We start from the raw sequence: 21,370 nt of genomic DNA, 5'->3' as shown, positions 1-21,370 counted from the left end.
GAAGCCTGCACGGAGGCACTTTTGTCATCAGCAAGTCCAGTGGCTTTCAAAAACCCCTTTGACCCTGCTGTCTGCGTCCCCCTTCGTGCAGGCAGGGCTACGCCAGCGCTGGGGCAGCCTCGGAGGCTGGGCAGGGGGACGCAGGGGCAGAGCACGAGGCAGCAGGTAGACATCACTCGAAATTTTCACCAGGTAGCGAATTTTTTTTCCCCCTCCCTAAAACATGCAGAAAAGAATCCCACAGACCAAGCTAGTCAGCTATTTCTTTATCCAACTCTGCTTCACGTTTTGCTCCAGCTTTATACAACTAAATCTGTATACGAAGACCTTACACGCGCAGGGAAGGGCGGCACCACAACCGCACCCGCTCACACAGTCACCACCATTTTCGGGCTGGGGGGAGAGGAGAAAAACGAAGTCACCAATGTTGTCTAACAGATGCATTGTAATATTAAATGAAAGCTTAACAAAATCTTTTAAGAAAATCCCAGCCCTAGCCTACCACTCCATCAGCACAGTACACAGCGTATGCGAGACCTGCTCAGCTCAGCACGTGCCTGAGGGCTAGCTGGCTTTGCTGGGCCAGTTGAATTCATGCTCTCTTGCCAGCCTGTGAGCATCACGGGAGCTGATGCCTCTCAGAAAAGCCGAGCACGCCTGCCACAGAAAAAGCCCTCACGCAGGTCTTAGGTCCCAATGGCAAATTTCTACCGAGCGCTACACAAGAGTGCGACCTGGCAACTTCAGCCTCAGAGCTCCAGCAATTAAGCAGCACGTGACCATCAACGGCCGTTTAGATGCCACCAGAGGAAGGAGGTGCCCTGCAAGAAAGACAGCCGGGCAACCACCAGCTCGGGGTCTTTCCAGAGGGTGCCCAGGAGTTTCCAGATCTCTGCTCGTGTCCTTGTGCTGGAAGTGAAGGGTCTTCATGCGCGACGAGAGGATGGCGGGTGCTCCTCACCGCGTCCCCTCCTATTTTAAGATGATGTGGTAGCTATCATTGGTTTCAGCTGCAAAAGAAGCAAAGCTCGTGAGCCACCTGCAACAGCCAAGGAATCCGCTGGGTTGAGCGGATCCGACAAGAGCTCCCCAAAAACGTACGGAAGGGAAATACAAGACGGAGCCCGGGCATTTACACACCTTTCATGGTGTCCAGAACGAAACAGGATTCGTCTTGGAAGTTCTGTATCATCTGAAAGAAGCCACAAAAGCCAGCTCAGGCTGAGGCTGTTTTCAAACACAGCAGAAGTGCTTCACAGCCCTAAGTGAAGGCTTCGCGCTCCGCCACTCAGCGATGAGCAGAGATCTGGAGTACAAAAGGGCCAGAAGCTTCTCAGGCAGGAGCTCAGTGCTCTGGGAGGTAGGAAAGGCACCAGCCATAAATATTTATTCCTTCCTCCAGCTCTCCAGTACTGAAGGTCCGAACCAGCAAACCGAGAGAGAAACCATTGGGTTCTGGGATGCAGGTCTGGAAGCAAAGTCCGCCCGCAGCAATTCCCCTCCCTGTTTCATAGCAAAGCTAGAAGAAACCCAAGCACGAAGGAGGGTGTGCCCGCAGCCTGGACTTGCTCAGGGAGAGCCGTTCACACTTGATAGACCTCAGGGGTTTAAGCGAGGTGCCCCTGGCAGCAGAGCTGCATCCCCGAGCACCAACATCCTTGGCCCTACAGGCTTCAACGATTAACTCTGACTCTTTGGAAGCCAGAGGTGACCGAGCAGGGCCCTTCCTGAAGACCTGCCCCGGGGTCCTGCACAACCTCCACAGTGCAGCTCAGAGCACAGACACGAACCAGCTGAAGCAACACGGCGCAAGAGGTTGAAAATAAGGAGCAGCCAGAGGCTGTTACCTCATCACTGATCAGCACGTGTATCCCTGTTGGACCTTGCTTGTAAATCTGGCTGATCTGTTGGGAGGAGATGCTGAAGAGCTGGGCCAGCTTTTCCGTCAGCTCCACCGCCGTCAGTTCCTCCAGATAAATGGCGTGGTACACTGCAAGGAGAACAACTCTTACAGCCAAGAGCGGCTTGGATGCCTACAACACGGATGCAGAGGTGCTTCAGCTGGTGCCACGCACCCCAGCCCGGGGAGCAGGGGCTCAGAGGAGCGCCGCGACCCGCCTGCGCTCTGCCCGGGACCACCGCAGCCCCTCGGGACGGGACCAAGCACAACCTGCCTGTCGAGGGTTAAACACCCGCTCTGCTGCGCCCGACTCTTCCCAAGCCCAAGCACTAACTCTACGTGCAGCTGCAGCATGGCTGGGGGCTGCTCTTGCTACACGGCTGCCGCACACCCTGAGCTACACAAGCAGCAGCTCCGCAGTAACTTGGCTGTCATCAACGTCCTGCAACGCTCTGTATTTACGCAGTCCTTGCCCCAAAAAGCTTCTATTTCAACTAGCATCAGGCGAGCAGCGTTTTGTACCATTCCCAGTGGTTTTCAATCCCAGCAGGATGGAAATGCCGCCCCAGCACCGCCCCAGCGCCCTGTTCCCCCACTCCCACAAGGCAGGTCCTGGGGGGGAAGCAGGAGGATCCGAATTGGAGCAGGGCAAGGAAAGGCTGAGCTGTTTGCTCTTGCACTTGCCGCTCCAATCACAGAGGTGGATAAACCGGCGCCTGGCTGCTCCACAAATGTAGGTCACTCATTGTTGTCTGAGCAGTGCTGGATTCTCGCAGAAGCTATCATTTGTCGGCTCAGAGCAGGCAACATGCTGACAGTCAGATTCTGCAGCTGCCCATTTGGTGGGCAAGGAGATAAAAATTGGCTGGGTAGGATCAGGGCAAGTCAAAAGGGTTTGCCACAACCTTTTGGCACCTTTGCCAAGGGAGAGCGTGCAGAACCCCTCGGTTCGCGGGCAGAGCCTGCGTTAGGTAGCGGGTGAGCTCGCAGGTGAGCTCGCAGCCTCCTTGCAGTGGAGAGACAAGAATATCAGCAGCCAACACCAGGTGTAGGAGCTGAAAACAGAAGCCACAGACCCTCTCGGAGCTGCTGTGCAGGCTCAGGGGGGCTCTGGTATCGTGAGCAGCCCTGGCTGCAAGAGGGGCCTTTCGCCAGCCCAAAACCCACAGGGCAGTGGTGTGGGGACACGGGGCAGTGGTGTGGGGACACACGGTGCTGAGTGCCCACGGGCAGCAGCAGCGGGGCTGGAACCAGCCCCCACCGCATCTCCGTTTGCTGAACCCCCCCGAGCTGTTATTTTCCCCCTCGCCCTGTCGGCAGCAACCCAAGCCCGCGTACCCCCAGCCAGGCTTGGAAGCCCTTACCAAAAAAAGTACTGGTTACTGTGTCCCTGTCCTCGTGCTTCTGCTGCAGGTCCCTCAGCTGCTGGGACTCTTGACACACGTAGATGGTCAGTCTGGGCCGCACCATCCTACGGACAGAGCAGTGAGTGAACGCCACGGCATTTACTCAAGGACACCTCTAGTTCCTGACCCTCTGCTGGCGCTCTTCCCTCCCCAGCATCCTCAGAAAGAAAAGAGGAGATGGACGGACTCATCCCGAAGCAAAACCATCGTGGTTGTCCCCACCTTGCTGATGCAGCAAAGGTTTTTGTGAGAAGGGGATGAAATCGGCACGGGGACACGGTGCCAGCTGGCTACCGAGCAGCTAAATCGGACAGTTGACTCCTGAGGACAGAGCAGCCCCAGTTCAGAGCGAGCTCTGCCGGCAACACGCCGGCTCCTCCTCATTCAGAGCCTCACTCTGCAGCACAAAAGCCGGTGGCGTCTCCCGTCCTTCGTGCCCTTCTCCCCAGCACAGCGCGGCTGTTTCACAGAATCCCAGAATCATCCCGGTTGGAAAAGCCCTTGAAGCTCCTCCAGCCCCACCATGAACCTCCCCCTGACCGTTCCCAACTCCACCAGATCCCTCAGCGCTGGCTCAACCCGACTCTTCAACCCCTCCAGGGATGGGGACTCCCCCCCTGCCCTGGGCAGCCCATTCCAACGCCCAACAGCCCCTTCTGCAAAGAAATCCTTCCTAAGAGCCAGTCTGACCCTGCCCTGGCGCAGCTTGAGGCCATTCCCTCTTGGCCTGCTGCTGGGTCCTTGGCTCCAGAAACTCCTCCCCCCTCTCTGCACCCTCCTTTCAGGGAGTTGCAGAGGGCCAGGAGGTCTCCCCTCAGCCTCCTCTTCTCCACACTAAACCCCCCCAGTTCCCTCAGCCGCTCCCCATCAGACCTGTGCTCCAGACCCTGCACCAGCTCCGTTGCCCTTCTCTGGACACGCTCGAGTCATTCAAGGGCCTTTTTGGGGTGAGGGGCCCAAAACTGAACCCACTCATCGAGGGGCGGCCTCACCAGTGCCGAGCCCAGGGGTCAGATCCCTTCCCTGTCCCTGCTGGCCACGCTGGTGCTGGTACAAGCCCCACTGGCCTTCTTGGCCACCTGGGCACACTGCTGGCTCATTACCAATCCCCCCCAGGTCCCTCTCTGACCGGCAGCTCTCCAGCCACTCCTCCCCAGGCCTGGAGCGCTGCTGGGGGTTGTTGTGGCCCAAGGGCAGCACCCGGCATTTGCCCTTAGTGAAACTCCCCCAGCTGGGCTCAGCCCATCGCTCCAGCCTGCCCAGGTCTCTCTGCAGACCCTCCCCATCCTCGAGCAGACCAACACCCCCACCCAACTGGGTGTCGTCTGCAAACTGACTGAGGGGGCACTCGATCCCCTCGTCTAGAGCATCAATGAAGATGTTAAACAGGAGTGGCCCCAAAACCCAGCCCTGGGGGACACCACTCGTGACCGGCCGCCAACTGGATTTAACTCCCTTCCCCACAACTCTTTGGGCCCGGCCATCAGCCAGTTTTTGACCCAGCAAAGCCACAAGCCATCCAAGCCACAAGCAGCCAGTTTCGCCAGGTGAATGCTGTGGGAAATGGTGTCAAAGGCCTTTCCCTGCTATCTCTGGAGCCATTGGCAGCACATTAACCCCCTGAACGCTCCCCACCCCGCGCCGATGCCTCCCCGGATCCTCCCTCTGGGACACAGCCCACCCCGTGCCTCTGCCCGGCGGCAGCGGCACCTTCTGCAACGCCCCAGCTCAGATGGGGGCAGTTAAACACCAGTCCCTGCTTCTTCAGGGAAAGGTGCAAAGGGATATTCCCCTTCCGGGAAGGAAATTCCTCTGAGGTGGTTCCGAGGACCGAGGACATAAGTACTGTATCACCAGGACCTTCTGGCTTGTGGCTCGGTTCTCTGACACCCAACGAGTGAGATCATTTCTAATGCTTCTCCCCCACATGGATTTTCTTCCTCAAATTGTCTCTGGAGCAGTTGCCCTGCTGGCTAACTTATCAAATTTGACTGAAAGAGGTTCAGGAAGGTTAATGAAATGCTGTTCTCTCTAATAGCAAGAGCCAAGCAAACAGGCTAAAACAAATACAATTTACCTCCCATCCACCATCAGCTTTTAGCAAACAACGTACCGTCCCTTTAGCGCGTTGAAGAGCCTGATGCCGTCCGCAGGGCCGCAGATCTGGATAACGTCTTCTCTGGTCAGCTTCAGTAAATCTGCACCTACAGTTTTAAACATCAAAAAGGAGAGAGTCACACAATCCAGCCCAAAATGTCCAGGATGGGGTGGCTCTGGGCTGTGCCGGGTCCCCCTCCTCCCGCTCGCAGAGCTCACCCCGTTCCCAAATTGCTTCTGCCGACAACCTCCCCAAGAAGGACACTTGCAAGATTTTTTTCCAGACTGGTTTCGCAAGAGTGTGTCTGGGTACAACCCTGTGTCCTGTATTATCATTTACAGCCGGCTGCCCGGTGCCTTGGTGACCCTGGATAACAGAGGCCGTGTCACCAGGGAAGGCGAGGAAAAGAAACGCAAAGTGTTTCTTTACACACAGCTCCTTCCCCCAGATCAGCACTTCTCAGCTTGTTTTAAGATCAGGGGTTGCTGCGAGCTTTTGGAAGAGAAACCACCCCAGTCCCCACTATTTTGCCAGTTGAGAGCGAGGTGAGAAACAAAGACGACAGCTTTCAGGGAGCCACATTTTATTGTGTTACAAAAAAATACCAGATTTTTAAAAGCATTTAGATTTGCGTTTAAAAACATTTATATTTGCGTTTAAAAACATTTATATTTGCAACAGTAACACGAAGTTGGCCTCAGGAGCAAGAGGAGGCCGAACGACTTGGCACGGAGAAGGAGCAGCCACGGAGGGGATGTCGTAACCTACCTGAGAAGTTTCTGAAAAGCCGAGAAAAAGTGGAGAAGCGGTTTCGGTGCAGCCACTGCTGGGCCTCCTGGGGTGTGCTGGTGGGCAAGAGGTTCTGCAATGGAGGAAAAGAAGGGTCACAGCCTCGGAGGTGACACGGAAGCGTCTCCACTGAGGAACGAGCACAGGTCAGCTCAGTCAGTGTTTATAATCACAGCCTTAAATCGAGACCCCAGTGAGCCAGGCTCACAGCACACGCACAAGAAAGGCCGCAGCCTGGACAGGTTTTGATTTAAAAGGCTTCAGAGGGACAGAGAAAGAGGAAGGAAGCAAAGGGGAAAGGCACAGTGGAGATCAAGGCAATAAGTAAAGGTCACAGCGAGCTACAAAAAGCTTGCTCACAGCTCTGCATTGCTGTACTGGACAATTTTCACCCCATCACCTCTTTTTCCAACTAGGAGTCAAAAAGAAGTTATATCTCCCCCAAGATGTTAAGCCAGAGCAGTCCCTTCCCCAGCAAACTACAACCACCCACAAACCCGCCCCCGCTCCACCCCCAAAGCCCGTTTTCTGACCTGTGCACTGTCCTTACCACAAGCATAAGCTCTGAGGTGTGACTTACATCTGCGATTGGAGGGGGTGGCTCGGGCTGATGGTTCGGAGAGCCATTGCTGGGGGGAAGAGCCAGAGAGAGCAGAACACGAGGTGAGGGCTGCTCCTCCCCCGCCGGGCAGCACCCTCCCACCTGCCAAGCCCCAGGACCAAGATCACCGAAACAAGGACACGCAGCTACGTGGCTGCAGCAACACCGTCGTCGTTGCAGAGCAGAGCAACACTTTGCAAGAACGAAGGGCTTACGCTGGAGTGTTCAAGCGACGGGGGAATCCCAGAATGGTCTGGGTTGGAAAAGACCTCGAAGATCATCTAGTCCAACCCTTAACCTAACACTGACAGCTCCCAACTCCACCAGATCCCTCAGTGCTATGTGAACCTGACTCTTCAACCCCTCCAGGGATGGGGACTCCCCCCCTGCCCTGGGCAGCCCATTCCAACGCCCAACAGCCCCTTCTGCAAAGAAATCCTTCCTAAGAGCCAGTCTGAGCCTGCCCTGGCGCAGCTTGAGGCCATTCCCTCTTGGCCTGCCGCTGGCTCCTTGGCTCAAGAGACTCCTCCCCCCTCTCTGCACCCTCCTTTCAGGGAGTTGCAGAGGGCCAGGAGGTCTCCCCTCAGCCTCCTCTTCTCCACACTAAACCCCCCCAGTTCCCTCAGCCGCTCCCCATCAGACCTGTGCTCCAGACCCTGCACCAGCTCCGTTGCCCTTCTCTGGACACGCTCGAGTCATTCAAGGGCCTTTTTGGGGTGAGGGGCCCAAAACTGAACCCACTCATCGAGGGGCGGCCTCCCCAGCGCCAAGCACAGGGGTAAGATCCCTCCCCTGTCCCTGCTGGCCACGCTGGTGCTGATACAAGCCAGGATGCCACTGGCCTTCTTGGCCACTGGGCACACTGCTGGCTGGGAAGGCAAAGCCAAGCAGGCTGGGAGCTGAACTGCCGCTCAAAACGCAGGCAGGCTCCTCGTGCAAGAGCCCAGCTTTGCCTCAGCCAGGATTGGTAACAGTGCTCAGCTTCAAAGGGCTTTAATTTGATTTTCCCCCACTGACGCAGCCTCTTGGCTGCTCCCACCCCGCTGTACACCCCAGAACCGGGCCTGCCCCTTTCACTGCCAGCTCAGACACACCAATCGCCCGCGCGAGGCACAACTCGACAGCCGGCCTCTCCCCCACACTCACCCTTCGCCAATGGAGAAGCTGCTGTGGGAACTGTTGAAGCCAGGGGACGGCGCGTTATTGACGTACGTTATCTCCGGCCAGGGAGAACACTAGGAAGAAAAACCCAGAAGAGTCACAGGATTGCGCTGAACAAAGACAGCACAGGTTAACAGCTATTTGCTGACCGACAACCAGCTATGAAACAGAATTGAAGAGTAAAGTAGGGGATTAAAAGAAGCCAGGCCAATTCACTGCAGATGGTCGTGAAGCTTAGATTTAGTGATTCTTAATCTCAAAAGGCTGAAAAATAATCACAAAAATCAAACACAGTGAGATCTGGGATCTAAACGATTCCTCTGGCACGGGGCTGACACACAGCGCCCGCCAGCCCAGGCACCTCCCTGCAGCAAGTCCCGCCGCAGCTCCAGCCCGACTCGGGCACTGACCAGCGTCCCCAGCTTCCCCCGGGGCAGGACGAGGGCTCCCTCCCCAGGGCTGCTCAGCACCAACCCCTCAGACGGTCGCATTTTAACAGACCGACACTTTCCACTCGCACAGGGAGGAAACAACGGGGTTTTCTGCCAGCTCACAACCTCGGTGGCCAGTTGCCACGTGGGCAAAATGAAGCTTACAGGGAGAGGTAAAAATCTTTTATTAGACGATCTATTACAGTGGGGGAAAAACCATCCCGTTCCCAGGCACATGAGCCCTTTCTCAGGTCTAGTACAAAACACCTCCTCTGCCTACAAAAATTTATCTTGCTTTTGTCTTGCAGCTATCAACAACTTGGCCAAAGGTTTCACAGCAGAACAGCCAGTTCCTCGGCACCTGCGAGCGAGGTAAACCACGTCTCATGGAAAGAACGATGCCAGCCGCTGCATGAAAGAGCACCCCACCTCTGTGAGTATCGTGGTTTCGTAGGAGGGCTGGTACTTCTCCTTCTCGTGAGGTGTTCGCTTCTCCATCTTCTCCCTGTCTGTCTTCTGCTTCCGGTCAGCTCCTTTGGGCTGCAAGGGAGATATTCCTGTTAGAAGAGCAGCGTGGAAGGGCAGCAGCAGGCGGCTGGATAGATGTGCAAGAAATGCAAGAACCAGAAAAGGTGACTCATCCTTCCACTCACCCACTTGTTGCTTTACAGAGGGAAAAGGAAGAGGGCTGGGACTATCTGCACAGAGAATGTGTGGTGACAGCATCACTTCTGTAACAACCCCAATGTCCTGATCTACCCACGCCCCTAAAACAGGGCCCAGAACAAGGAGGTGAAACACTTTTCAGAAGAAACTTCTCCCGACAGCAAACGCTGGCTCTGAGGGCACAAAGGCCAGTTTCTGGTGTCACGTACCTGAGCTGCATCTCACAGAAACCCAGAACCATCTGGGTTGGAAAAGCCCTTGAAGCTCCTCCAGCCCCACCATGAACCTCCCCCTGACCATTCCCAGCTCCACCAGATCCCTCAGCGCTGGCTCAACCCGACTCTTCAACCCCTCCAGGGATGGGGACTCCCCCCCTGCCCTGGGCAGCCCATTCCAACGCCCAACAGCCCCTTCTGCAAAGAAATCCTTCCTAAGAGCCAGTCTGACCCTGCCCTGGCGCAGCTTGAGGCCATTCCCTCTTGGCCTGCCGCTGGCTCCTTGGCTCAAGAGACTCCTCCCCCCTCTCTGCACCCTCCTTTCAGGGAGTTGCAGAGGGCCAGGAGGTCTCCCCTCAGCCTCCTCTTCTCCACACTAAACCCCCCCAGTTCCCTCAGCCGCTCCCCATCAGACCTGTGCTCCAGACCCTGCACCAGCTCCGTTGCCCTTCTCTGGACACGCTCGAGTCATTCAAGGGCCTTTTTGGGGTGAGGGGCCCAAAACTGAACCCACTCATCGAGGGGCGGCCTCACCAGTGCCCAGCACAGGGGTCAGATCCCTTCCCTGTCCCTGCTGGCCACGCTGGTGCTGGTACAAGCCAGGATACCATTGGATGCCATCTCCTGCACTTTCATCAACCACTTTGAGACGCGGCCCTTCAGTGGCACAAACTGCAGCAGAACAGGAGAGCGCTCAATTATGTCCTTGCCTTTGCCATGACCTTGAAAAACCCGGCACTTTCTCATACGTAAGATGAAGATTTGACTTGCTGCCTTTATCAAATGCTCACAGCCCCAGGGAAAGCAGCGAGTGTGCCACTATAACCACCAAAGCTATCCCAGAGCTCCCCTCAGCAGAACCCGAAAGAAATTCCCTTAAAACTTGGCTGTGCACAGGCTCTGCCTGCACGCACACGTGGAAGGAACTTGGCCTTGGTGGACCAACACAGCTGCCTGCCAACATGCAGGTGCCTCCCGAGCGGATGAGCGCACCCACGGCACCGCGGGGATGCGTTAGGACTGACCACAGCCCTCCTGCTCCCCTCAGCTCCAAATCTCTTTTCCTCTGGACAGCAAAGCTGAGGCCTGAACAAGCCACCGCCACGCTCCCAGCTGGGTGAGGAGGTGCTGCTTAGCTGGGGCTGGATTAGCCAGTTTCTGCCATGAAAGTCTAATGGTTGCTCTTATCTTTCCATGGTCAGAGCTTCCGGGGGCTAGGAAGGGTCTGTGCGCTCCAGACACCGACGAGTGTGGGTAAGGGCCCCTCGGTAGCTCTTTTGAAAGCACCGAAACGCTCCCAGCTTTGAGGGGCTGAGGGGAGAAAGGAAAGAGCAGGGCAGGAGCCTGAATCATGTTAAACCCACAAAGGGCACCCTGCAGCAAACAGATCACAGAATCACAGAATCGTCTGGGTTGGAAAAGACCTTGAAGATCATCCAGTCCAACCATCAACCCAACACTGACAGTTCCCAACTACACCATGTCCCTCAGCGCTAACTCAACTTTACTCTTAAACCCCTCCAGGGATGGGGACTCCACCACCTCCCTGGGCAGCACATTCCAACGCCTAACCACCCGTTCTGTAAAGAAATGTTTCCTAATATCCTAAGATCTCTCCTAATTCCTAAGATCTCACACAGGCACAGGGAAACACAGGCCCGGTGACAAGTCTGTCACCCAAAGAGCAGCACTGACCCCAGGAGAGCGTCAGGCGAGCCCCAGGAACGGCTGAGAGCATCCTCTGCAGGGAGATCATGCCCTGCTGCCACAGCTTCACCACGTTGGGTTTTCCTGGTTCAAGGGCAGAGCCAGAAAAAAAGAAAACCCACACCCGGGCACAGAGCTGAAGCTCAGGAGAAACGCAGCAGCAGGCGCCTCGCAACCTCACGATCCTCCAGGTGCTTGTTTGGGACCAGCCTCATCCCTGAGCTCCCAACTCCGCAGCTTCAGCTATCTTGAGACACCAGCCAGAGCTCAAACAAGCCCCAACAAATCACGCTCCTGCCTTCAACACGTTATAATCAAAGAGGCGAAAGAGAAGAGAGGGAAGGGGAAAGGTGCCAAGTCACCAGCAGCGGGGGACGCTGCCTGACGCCCCGCAGCCACTTCATGGCAGAGGCGCCCGGCCAGGCAACTGACCCCGCCACGTGCCAAACACCCCCGGAGGGCGAAGAAAAGAGGAGCCCCAGACACAAATTTGGGGAGGACGGGGTAACGGAGGCAACCTCAGCGTCCCAGACAGCGTGGGCACAGCGTGTCCCCACTTATTCCCCGTGGAGCCACCCCGCGGCGCTGCTGCAGCCACGACCCTCCTCAGCCACCCACGGCAGCACAGCGCCGTCACGGCTTTGGGCTTCTGCAAACGATCTGCAACAGGGCCCGGGCGCCTGCGCCGCTGCAGGGGCTGGATGCAGACGGAGCTGCAGATGCAGACGGAGCATCAGCAACAGGTAATAATCAAGCGAGGAGTCCAGACAGACACCAAAGCTCCTTGGAGGATCTCCCAAGCTGATAAGACTCAAGACTAAACGTGGGAGGTTTTAGAGGCAACGCAACCCATGTTCTCCCTGTTCTTGGCTTACTGGTTTTGTAGCCTCAACAGCATCCAGACTTGATCGACAGAGGGGAACCAGGGAGACAGCGGCAACGCGAGACCAGAAGGACCGAGAGGCCCTTTTGTGGGCAAGCTCAGCCACGGCCCTGCACCCACGACGTCCACTGTGGCTGCAGCGCGAACTGGGACTGACTCCCAGTTTGGTTCCCAGCGGGAAGAGGCCACCAAGGGGCCGAGGTACCTTGAAGACCTTGATCTGGCAGCTGGCAGAGTGCAGGTGCTCCGTGTACTCCCCGTTCTCGTTCTCCTTGAACGTGTCTATCTGGACCCGAAAGGGAACCCCCTTCTCTCCTCCATGCTTCCGCATGGTGAACTCCGTGCTGATACAGTGCACCTGGGGGAAGGGAAGGCATCCCACCGTCAGGAATTCTGCCACGTCTGACCGACCACAAACTGCCCATTCCCCTCGTGGGAGCCGGGACAGCGCTGATGGGAAGGGCAGCCTGGTGAGAAGGGTGAAATGCAGAGCTGGGACGGGATCACAGCAAGTACCCCCAGCACTAAGGGGTTAAGGGGATGCCACAGCAGAGGTGGAGCCACATTCCTTCAACAAGTTTTGCAACCTCTTAATGTCAGGAGCAAGCCCCGGATCAGCTCCCAGCCTCCGCACGCCGCAGCCTGTTACTCCAGGCGGGAGGGCCAGACTTCTAAGAGGTATTTTAGGCAGTTGGCGAGATGTGCAAAATCATCTAAGCAAGATGGAGACCCAAATCATGAAACCAGCGGGGCACAAATGACCACAAAACGTGTAAAACAACTTATTGGTGGTCAGCTGTGCCTGTGCCTTGCCAACGCATGAACTGCTGCTCTCTTGCATTGCTTGAGGCAGGAGCTCGGGTGTATTTTAGCTGACACCCTTCTACCACTGTGGCGTCTGGCGGCTACTTCAGTGCTCTGAGTTCAAAAAAGCATCTTCTTTCCCCTCGGAAAACTTATTTTCTCCCCTAGACCCCCACAACAGGAGTTTGCCCACTTCTCTTTTACCTGGATAAACACCGAAGTCCTCTTTGAAGGATCCCATAGAAACTCCACCGTATTGAGCTGGGTTGGGTTTGCTCGAGGGTCAATGATGCCCACGGACATTGGGATATCTGTAGGGGCACATCCAAGAACAAGCTGCGGTTTGTAGAAGGAAGAGATTCACAGGGAACATACGGAAGAACCAGCCGTGTCTCTCAAAGCTCAGAATCGTGAGGGTTTGTCCCTTCAAGTCACTGGACCAGGAGCTCAGCTGGAGGCACCTCAGGCACCCACATCTCCTGCAGCCCCGGCCCCGGCGCTGCCACCGGGACTCACCTATGTCCAGTATCCTGTCCCCAGGCCTGTTCCAGCGCCAGCCCTCCAGCTGCTGGTGCTCCGTGTACTGCAGCCGCCGGTCGTGAAACACCACCCGGAAAATGCTCTAGAGGGAAGAAATGGTCAGTGCCTGGAGCTGCCCCAGGAAACCTGCCAGTCTGCAAGCTGCGAGGCATTTCCCAGTCACAGCGGGCAGCAGGGGGGCCTGAAGGCTTCGTGGAGGAGCCAAAGCAATAGAAGAAAGCTCAGACGGACCCTTGGGCAGAAGCGTGAAGGCGGCAGCTCATCCCTCCGAACGCCAAGCGATCAGCAATCGCCTCTTGGCTTGACCCCAGCCCCCACGAGACTGGCTGGACCCCACCAGCCAGGCTGGTCTCACCGAGGTGGGAGAAGGGGAAAGGGAAAGTAAAGCCCCAACCAAGCCAGACCTAACCCACACGCTGGCACAGCGGCTGCTGCAGGAACGCACGGCGAGACCTCGCTGCTGGCTCCCCAGGGCAGGGGATGGCCCCGGCCGGACACGCGTCCCCACGCATCTGCTCACCTTTACCAGTTTCCCATTGATCTCCGGCAGCTCCCCGATTTTCCTGTTGTCCAGCATCCGGATTTCATAGGACTGTCCTGAGGGAAAGACAAGGCCCCCCCCCGATTAGTCAGGGATGAACCTTCGCTGCCGCCCTTCCTCTGGCATTTTGGCATCTTTTCGTGCCACACTGGACACGCCGCTTGATCTTCCTGCCATGTTTCAGTGTGCGTGGGGGGGTCGTACGAGCCATTAGAGCCACAGCTCTGACGCCCCTCTCCAGGAAGAGACAACCCCCCCCGCCTTCCCGCAGCAGTACTTTCCAGGAATTGCCCTTATTAAGAACAAGGGAAGAAATCGATTACACAAGCTTCATCTGGCTTTGGTCGCTAACCCTGATCTTCCAGTTCTACCTGAAAGCAGCGGGTACAGCTGTAACCCCCCCCTGCAGAGCACCCCAGCACAGACACACCAGTGAACCACCTTACACCAGGCAGATTTTAATTAAATTAAATCCTACAGCTGAAGGAGGTGGCACTTCCAAAGAGGAGCTTTACCATCAAGGCATTTTCCATTTCCAAGGGGAAATTTCCAAGGGCAGAATTTTAATTTTTAAGGTGTTTACACGAGGAGCACACAGCCCGTGGAGGGCACGGGGCTTCTCTCACCCTGGTTGAGATAGGTGAGTGTTTCGTCATGGAGCTTTACGGCGGGTGAAGTGGCGGCACACAGCACGTACTGGAAGGGCAGAATTTTATTCTCGTTTTCAGGAGGCAAACTTGATTCTTCTTGCTTGAAGATGGGCAGGGCAAGGACGTCGCTGCAAAGAGATTTGTCAGACAGATTCATTTCAGCTCTGGCTACAGAGAGATGATGCGTTTGGTATTTAGTTCCTCCTCCTAGGAAGAGCTTTGAGCTTTTTTTAGTTAAAAAAAAAAAAGAACACAGACCCTGACATCTCTCTGCAGAACTGCAAAGGAGCGTTAAAGCAGACCAGGCAGTCTGTGAAGAGCACCTGACACCCGCTCTTGCGACAGCTTTTCTCAGGTTAGCCTCGCTATCCACCCAAAACACACACATTTCCTGCTTCAAAGCTAAGAGACAACAGAGTTTGTGTTTCAGACCGAAGCCCAGCTCCTCCGGCAGCGCAACTCCTGCGCCACTTGTGCGGCAGCGCAGAGCTGCTGCAGAGACAGACACATGCAGAATGACATCTGTGTCGTGCCGACAAACGCCCGTCCTCTTCCTCCTGGTACCAGCCCGCTCACCTCCACCACCAAACCGGCCCCCAACCCTCTCCCCTGCTCCAAGCAGAGCGGCCAGGAGCTCGTTTTCCCTCCACGAGAGGCTTGGCAGGAATTTCAAGTCTTGCTCAGGTCAAGGTTGCCAGTTTTTTCACCATCGCCTTCTGTGTGTTTATAAAAGCCCCCCACCGCCCCAGCGAACAGGGCTGTCACCCGAAGCGGAGGCTGAGACCTCGGGGCACACCGAACAGGGGGGACGCAGGGCCAGAGCACCAAACCCTCCCTCCCGCAGCCGTAACCTGCTGCACGACACACGTGAGCATCTCGCTGGAGCAAATCCTGCGGGCTCCGACAGGGAAAGAGCCCTTCCGGCATGAAGGCAGCAGGAGGTGCACCCCCAGCTTTCTCCAAACTCATCGACAAGCCCCAGATCCGAGAGCCCTTTGTGCCAGGCACCACGCGACCAGCCAGCCCTGACCCAAACCAAGCGCCTGGGATGGCCACGGGGGTCAGAAGAGGCTGCATGTCACGGGTGGCACAGCCCACGCTGCAGGACAAACCAGACCCAGGTTTCTGATCTGCCTCCTGCCAAAAGCCGCTGCGATTCCTGCCCGGCCGACGTTTAAGGACAGTAGGAACTGCCCTGGGTGGCCTCACCACACACCGTTAACCTGCAGCAGCCCAAGCACCCTCCGGGCTGTCAGGTTGTAGCAGATGAGTTACACGGGAGCTCCACGTGGCACGAGGCTGGGCTCAGCACCCTCTGGATGTCATCACGCTGCTCCTGGCGTTGGCTGGGAAAAGCAAGAGTGTTCAAGCCCCGTGCTAACGACTCTCCCCTGGAGAAGGATGTCTCCAGGTCTTTGAGATTACACAAAAAGCTCGCTGTCTCCACTCCCCTGCGATCAGACACTTTTCCATACTCAAAAAGCCACGTGGCAACAAGAACCTGCTGAATAACGTTAATTTAAAAACCATCAGCGATACCCCTGAGCCTATGGACATGTATTTAACAGAAATTGTTTCAGAAGCTGACTCTCAGCAGTTGTTTTGAGCCATAACAATGGCCAAGAGCAATCGCTCCGTAGCGCGCAAACCAGAACATCCTCCCACTCATCCACACGAGCAGAGCCCGGAGCAAAAGCAGAGCCTGGGCAAACGCTTCGGCACGGATGCGACCGCAGAGCTGCGGATCAGCTGTCAGGGCCACCCAGTGCCACCCCACCGCCCCGAGGTGAAGCGTGGGGACAGAGCTGTTCGGGTCCCTTCCAAGGGTGGAGCACCAAGCCCTGATGAAGTCAGGTCGCCTGCCCCTCCCTGTTACAGGCTCACAGAAGTGCAAGGAAGGAGTTAAATCAGGTTTTTTTTTTTCCTCTTTAGTTGAACATTAAAAACCTTTCCCAAGGAAAAACTGGACTTATCTGGCCAAATACCAGCTCCCACCCTAACAGGGCTTTAACCCTTCGGCCACAAGAGACTAAATACCCACCCTTCCTCCACCGCTGTGCAAGTAACCCCCATCACCGCTGCCCAGACCCGAGCAGGAGAGCCCTTCCCTGCCCAGACCCCAACGTACAGGACATTACACGGAGCTGCGCAGACACCCCGGTCTTTGCATCAAGGCACGTGTACACAATTAGGCAAATTACACAACCCGGAGGATGAACTTCCCTGCAGCTCCATCTCATTCGTCAAGGAACAGCGTTTCCTCCCACAGAAGGGTTCCTCATGCGAGCCGGCTGCCGAGGCAGGACAAAGCACGGATGCTACCGCTCGCTGTAAGAAAGCACGAGGAGGGGGCAGACCAGCACTAACCTGCTGCACCCAGAGAGACAGGAAAATTCATCTACAGGCTACGCCCTGCACAAATTCTCCCAGCAGCTGGAGAAACGCAGGATGCTCTCCTCCCGCACGCACGAGCGCTCGTTCCCCTTGCGGGCTTTGACACGGCCATACTTCAATCCCACTTCTGCAGCCTCGGGACACCCCGGTTTTTGCTCTTTCTTTTGCTTTGCGTCACACAAACACAGTCTGGGTGAGAAAGAGGCAAAGCTCGGCTGTGACCTCCCCGCGTGCAAAGCCAGCGTATCACAAACATCACTGATTTCTCCTGTGTGTGCGGAGCGCTCGGGCGATGCTGGATCTGCGTTACGCAGCGCAGCCGTCTGCTCCAACGTCCCAAAGCTGCTTTGCAGGGCTCCAGAAGCTCCACGTGGCCACTGACACCATCCTGTTGAGGACAGCAGCGCCGTCCCCGCAAAACCTCCCCAAACCCAGCTCTAGATTTTGCCAAGACCCTGCACAACCACGACACAAACCCCACATTTTATTGCAAGCTGCAAAAGGGGAAAAAAAACCTTAGGGTAGTCGCATCCCTGTCTTTCTGGAACAAGAGTCCAACCCAATTAATCAGGAACAATCACCAAGCAAACGATGGTTTGCTTTTGCCAGCAGCTGCTGGGGAAGCAGCGCTGCTTTGGGTGCCCCCCTGCAGGCACAGATGGGTTGGCAGAGCAGCGCTGCAATGTCCCTGCGCGCGGGGAGTGATCCTTCGCCGTCCCTGCGATCCTTCGCCGTCGCAACAGCCTCGGGTTTCGCCAGGAGCCCCTCGGCTGGGCCCTCCGGGCGTTCAGACGCCGTAACGTGTCCGTGCAATAGCACCCAGGTAATCGGGTCAGCTTTATGCGTTGGAGGGTGCCATAAAAAAATTAAATATTTATAGAGACAACACAGTTATAAAACAGCAAGGGAAACCTCGGCAGCTCCCGGGCCTGGTGTCTTCGTGACATCTCCTGGGGAGAGACAACCTGCAAATGGCAGCAAAACGCCGCAGCCACGGCCCGCAGGGCGATTCACAGCGGCACATATTTTGCCTCCTGCTGGTCTCCCACCCTGCTATTGCCCACCAAGTTCTAGAGATTTTGGGGGTTGTTTGGGGAGAGCCGGGAAGCTGCGAGTCCTTCAGGTACCGACATCCCACGAGCAATATCCCTGCGATGCCCAGCGTGGTCACACCCAGCTGCCATCAGATCTTTTCTTTAGACAAACTCACGCACGGTCCTGCCTGCTCCAAAGGCACCTGGAGAAGTTCCTGCAACGCCTGGGGACATCACTTGCCTTTAAAAAAAAGCAATATTTCACTGTGCAATTTAACATGCTTTTGGGGAAAGACACTGCACTTAAGGCCTCTGGTTCTGGGGTGGGAGAGAATCTCCTGGAAAAGAGGAAAAAAAGTAATTACAGGAACACTCTGCGGATGGAAGTATTCAGCCAGTGCCCTCCAAAAGTCTCCAAAGCCACCTCTGCTCTCCTAAAAAACCTAATTCCAGGGAACAACAGTAACGCCAAGAACTCAGGTTTGTTAACAAACGCAAAGCACAATCCCACCGCGCAACTCAAACGAGAAAAAGCTTCCAGCCAAGCAGCAACCCTCGTCATCCTCCACCACCTACCAGCGCTCGTTCCCGAGGTAGTAACGTGCCTCTTCCATAAGGAAAGGGGATGAAAGCAGAAAACCCCCACGGGGCAAGCACAGAAAAGCCACAAACACGCTCAAAACCTGAGGTGCCTGTTGAAACGTTTCCCCCCTTCCCGCGACACGGAAAGAAAATGTCAGATGTCAGGACAGGAAGGTCGTGGCGCTCACCTACGGGGGCACACGCTCTATTTACGGGCAGCGCAGGTCAAGAGAAGTCTCCGAAAAAGAGAGTCGGGTTTCAGGCGGCTGCAGCTCGGCGGCAGGTCAGGCTCAGAGCGGCGGCACAGCCACCGTGCTGCTGACACGCAGCTCGAAGCCCTTTTGCGGGGTGGAAAAGCTTTGCAGCCGGTTTGGTGCACGGCACGAGGGCGCGCAGAGCCGCGGGCTTGGGAAACTTTCCCTCAAACCTCCGGCGCTGAAAACCAGTGCCCAGCTGGGTCAGTTGTGGTAGGGAAAGGATGTAAACACTTTGAAGCTCGCCGCTGCAAGGTTTCCCTGGGCAATTAAAACTCTGATGCGCGGCCAAGGGGTTGAGCTCAAAAGAGGCAAGTCCGCACGTTAAGATGATCCACGACACCTTCGCTCACCCCTCGCCCAAAACAAAGGGGAAAGGGGAGGAAAAGCTTTGAAGCTTCACAACTCCCCCTCTCAAAGCGAAGCTGGACCTCCCCTGCACACGTTGGAAACTCATTCCCTCCCCCTGCGCAGGTAACGAAGCTCCTCTGGAGCTGCTGGTCACAGCACCCGGCGCTGCTCCTGCCGGGAGGGGCGATGGACGCGCTCGCTCCGAGCTCACGCACCTTTGGGACTTGGGGTTTTCCTCCAAACACTCCAATTAAACAAATCCCAAAGGTTGTGACAGATCCTAAGAGTGGTCAGGGATAATTTTGGGAAAGTGCTGTCTCTCCTCAGCCCTGGAAGGAAGGAGAGACAGAGGCTGGCTCGCAAGAGCTGCTTTTCCACTTCTCCTGGAAAAGTTTTACCCTGAACAATCTTTTTTATTTCTGACTTTAACCATTTCCAATTGCAGTCCCCTCAGAAAGCCCCAGTCTTGCATCAGTGCGTCCTCCTGGGGCATTTTCCTCCTCCTGGCTGGCTGAACTTCAGCCCCCAACCTCCAGACCTTTCCCTGCCACCTGCCTGCGTGTCCAGCTCCCGCCTCGGGGCTGCGGGGAGGGACCCATCTCATCCTCCCTCCCCCCTTCCAGCTGAGGGGGATCCCAGGATGAAAACAAGAGGAACAGAAGTCGCATTTCAACTACTAAAGCTCTCACCCCAAATTACAGCAAGGCAGCTCTCTCGCAGATGGCACTGGATCTGCACCAGCCCACGACGGAGCTAATTAATCAAGGACGGTGGCAGGGAAGCGCGTGGCCGCTCGCAGACTGGCTCGGCAGACCCTGCCCAGTCCCACACCTCATCCACGGGCTGCGCTTCCCCGCGGTAACTCACGCAGCCAGAAACGAGGCGTTGGCGGCTCTCGGACGGGGAGCACGACGCAGCACTTCGGCCTCGCCGGAGCCGGGATCGGGAGGGCAGAGCGGCGAAGCGAGCTGGGACCCATCTCCAGAGCACGGGCCGCGTCCTCGTGTAACACGGTTGGAGCATTCAACGCTACGAGGTCCCGATCCCGATCGCTGCGCTCACGCACAGGGTGTCTCACCCCATGCGGGTCCTGCTCCTCTCCTTTGCTCTCAGTTTAGCTCAGTCAGAAGGACAGAGCTAGTCTGACCTGAAAATAACATGCCGGTGCTCCTCAGGGAGGGTAATTAATTAGGGCAAAGTACTGCTCCTGGGGTGATCGCTCTGTGCTACACAAAACCAAAGCAACTGCTCATGGGCTCTTCCAACCAGCAGCAACGAAGCACAGGACTAACACAGGATCGTTCAGGCTGGAAAAGCGCCTCGGGATCATCGAGTCCAACCATCAGCTCGACTCTACAAAGTTCTCCCCTACCCCACATCCCCCACTGGATGATTTCCCTGCAGTTTGAGGGCATCAGGAGGCCAAAGACCAAGAGCACCGCAGGAGCCGCGCAGCCCCAGGCCCTCAAGCGCATCCACTCTCCGAAGCGGCTGCCCAGCGACCCCCCAAAGCCCTGAGCGCCCCACGGGCTCCTCGCAACCGCGACTCCACCCCAACTTCCAGCGGGCAGCACCACGTCCCAGGGCGGCTGCTGGAGCCCAGCACCCCGCTCCCTTCTGAACTGTCCCCTGGTGCGACGCTGCGGCCACCAAACGCGCCGGCAAGCAGCACTCCCCCATCTTTAGGCGCCTTTTGGGGCTCTTCAGCCCACCCCGAGCCCCCCGAGGTGGTCAGCCCCTCTCCCAGGTGCAGGATGGAGCCTTTCGGCACACCCCACCTACCTCATGCTGTAGGCCCCAGCGCCCAGCTCCTGGCCGATGCCCGACAGGCTGGCGTCGAAGTCCTGCACCAGCCCAGACTCGATCACCTCGTCCGCCAGCGGCAGCTTCAGAGCCCAGGCCATCCTCACCCAGAGGCGTGGGGCGCAAGCCCCGGGCGAGGGGGCCGCGTCCCCCGTGGAGGAGGGCAGCGGGGGGGCTCCTCGGCGGGCGCCCCGGTGCGTCGCCCTTCTCAGCGGAGAGGTAAGCTCGCTCCCCGGCGGGGCTCAGCTGCGCTCCCCCCTTCTCCTGGGGGCACCGAGCCCCCCCCCCCACCCCTTGGGGGACCCTCTCCTGGCGTGGCTAACTCAGGGACCCCCAAGACCTTGCTGCAGGGGACTCAACCCCAAGCCCACGGCCACCCCCCGGCCCCTCAGACCCCTCCCAAGGGGCCACACTAGCCCTGAGCACCCCAAGGCCTACAGACGCCCCCGAGGGCGCCTCGCCCTCCAGGGACCCCCAAACCCCTCAGACCCCCCCCAAGAGACTGCACCGCCGGGGGACCCCGAGCCGTGCCGGGAGCCCCCCCCCTGCGAGGGGCTGCG

The 21,370-nt window shown here is 57.0% G+C and overlaps 1 protein-coding gene across 2 annotated transcripts; it reads right to left on the bottom strand.

Annotated features, from left to right (window-relative positions):
* Window positions 1-251: 251 nt before the first annotated feature.
* TFCP2 (transcription factor CP2) lies at window positions 252-21,225 on the bottom strand. Of its 2 annotated transcripts, none has more exons than XM_074853569.1 (15): window positions 20,790-21,225; window positions 14,369-14,520; window positions 13,722-13,798; window positions 13,178-13,283; window positions 12,866-12,972; window positions 12,063-12,215; window positions 8,816-8,926; window positions 7,941-8,029; window positions 6,744-6,822; window positions 6,173-6,266; window positions 5,420-5,510; window positions 3,265-3,371; window positions 1,848-1,990; window positions 1,141-1,192; window positions 252-1,010 (listed from the first exon to the last, which is right to left on the bottom strand). In XM_074853569.1, exons 1-15 carry the CDS (start codon window positions 20,909-20,911, stop codon window positions 973-975), a joined length of 1,521 nt encoding a protein of 506 aa, XP_074709670.1. In that variant the 5' UTR covers window positions 20,912-21,225; the 3' UTR covers window positions 252-972. The 2 variants fall into 2 exon arrangements, with proteins under 2 accessions (XP_074709670.1, XP_074709671.1); XM_074853570.1 differs by having other exon boundaries at window positions 6,774-6,822.
* Between the last annotated feature and the right edge of the window lie 145 nt (window positions 21,226-21,370).

The sequence above is a fragment of the Strix uralensis genome, chromosome 33 (genome assembly GCF_047716275.1).
Source record: "Strix uralensis isolate ZFMK-TIS-50842 chromosome 33, bStrUra1, whole genome shotgun sequence".
NCBI lineage: Eukaryota > Metazoa > Chordata > Aves > Strigiformes > Strigidae > Strix > Strix uralensis.
Note: the sequence above shows the minus strand (reverse complement) of the source record. Positions and strands in the feature narration are given on the sequence as shown.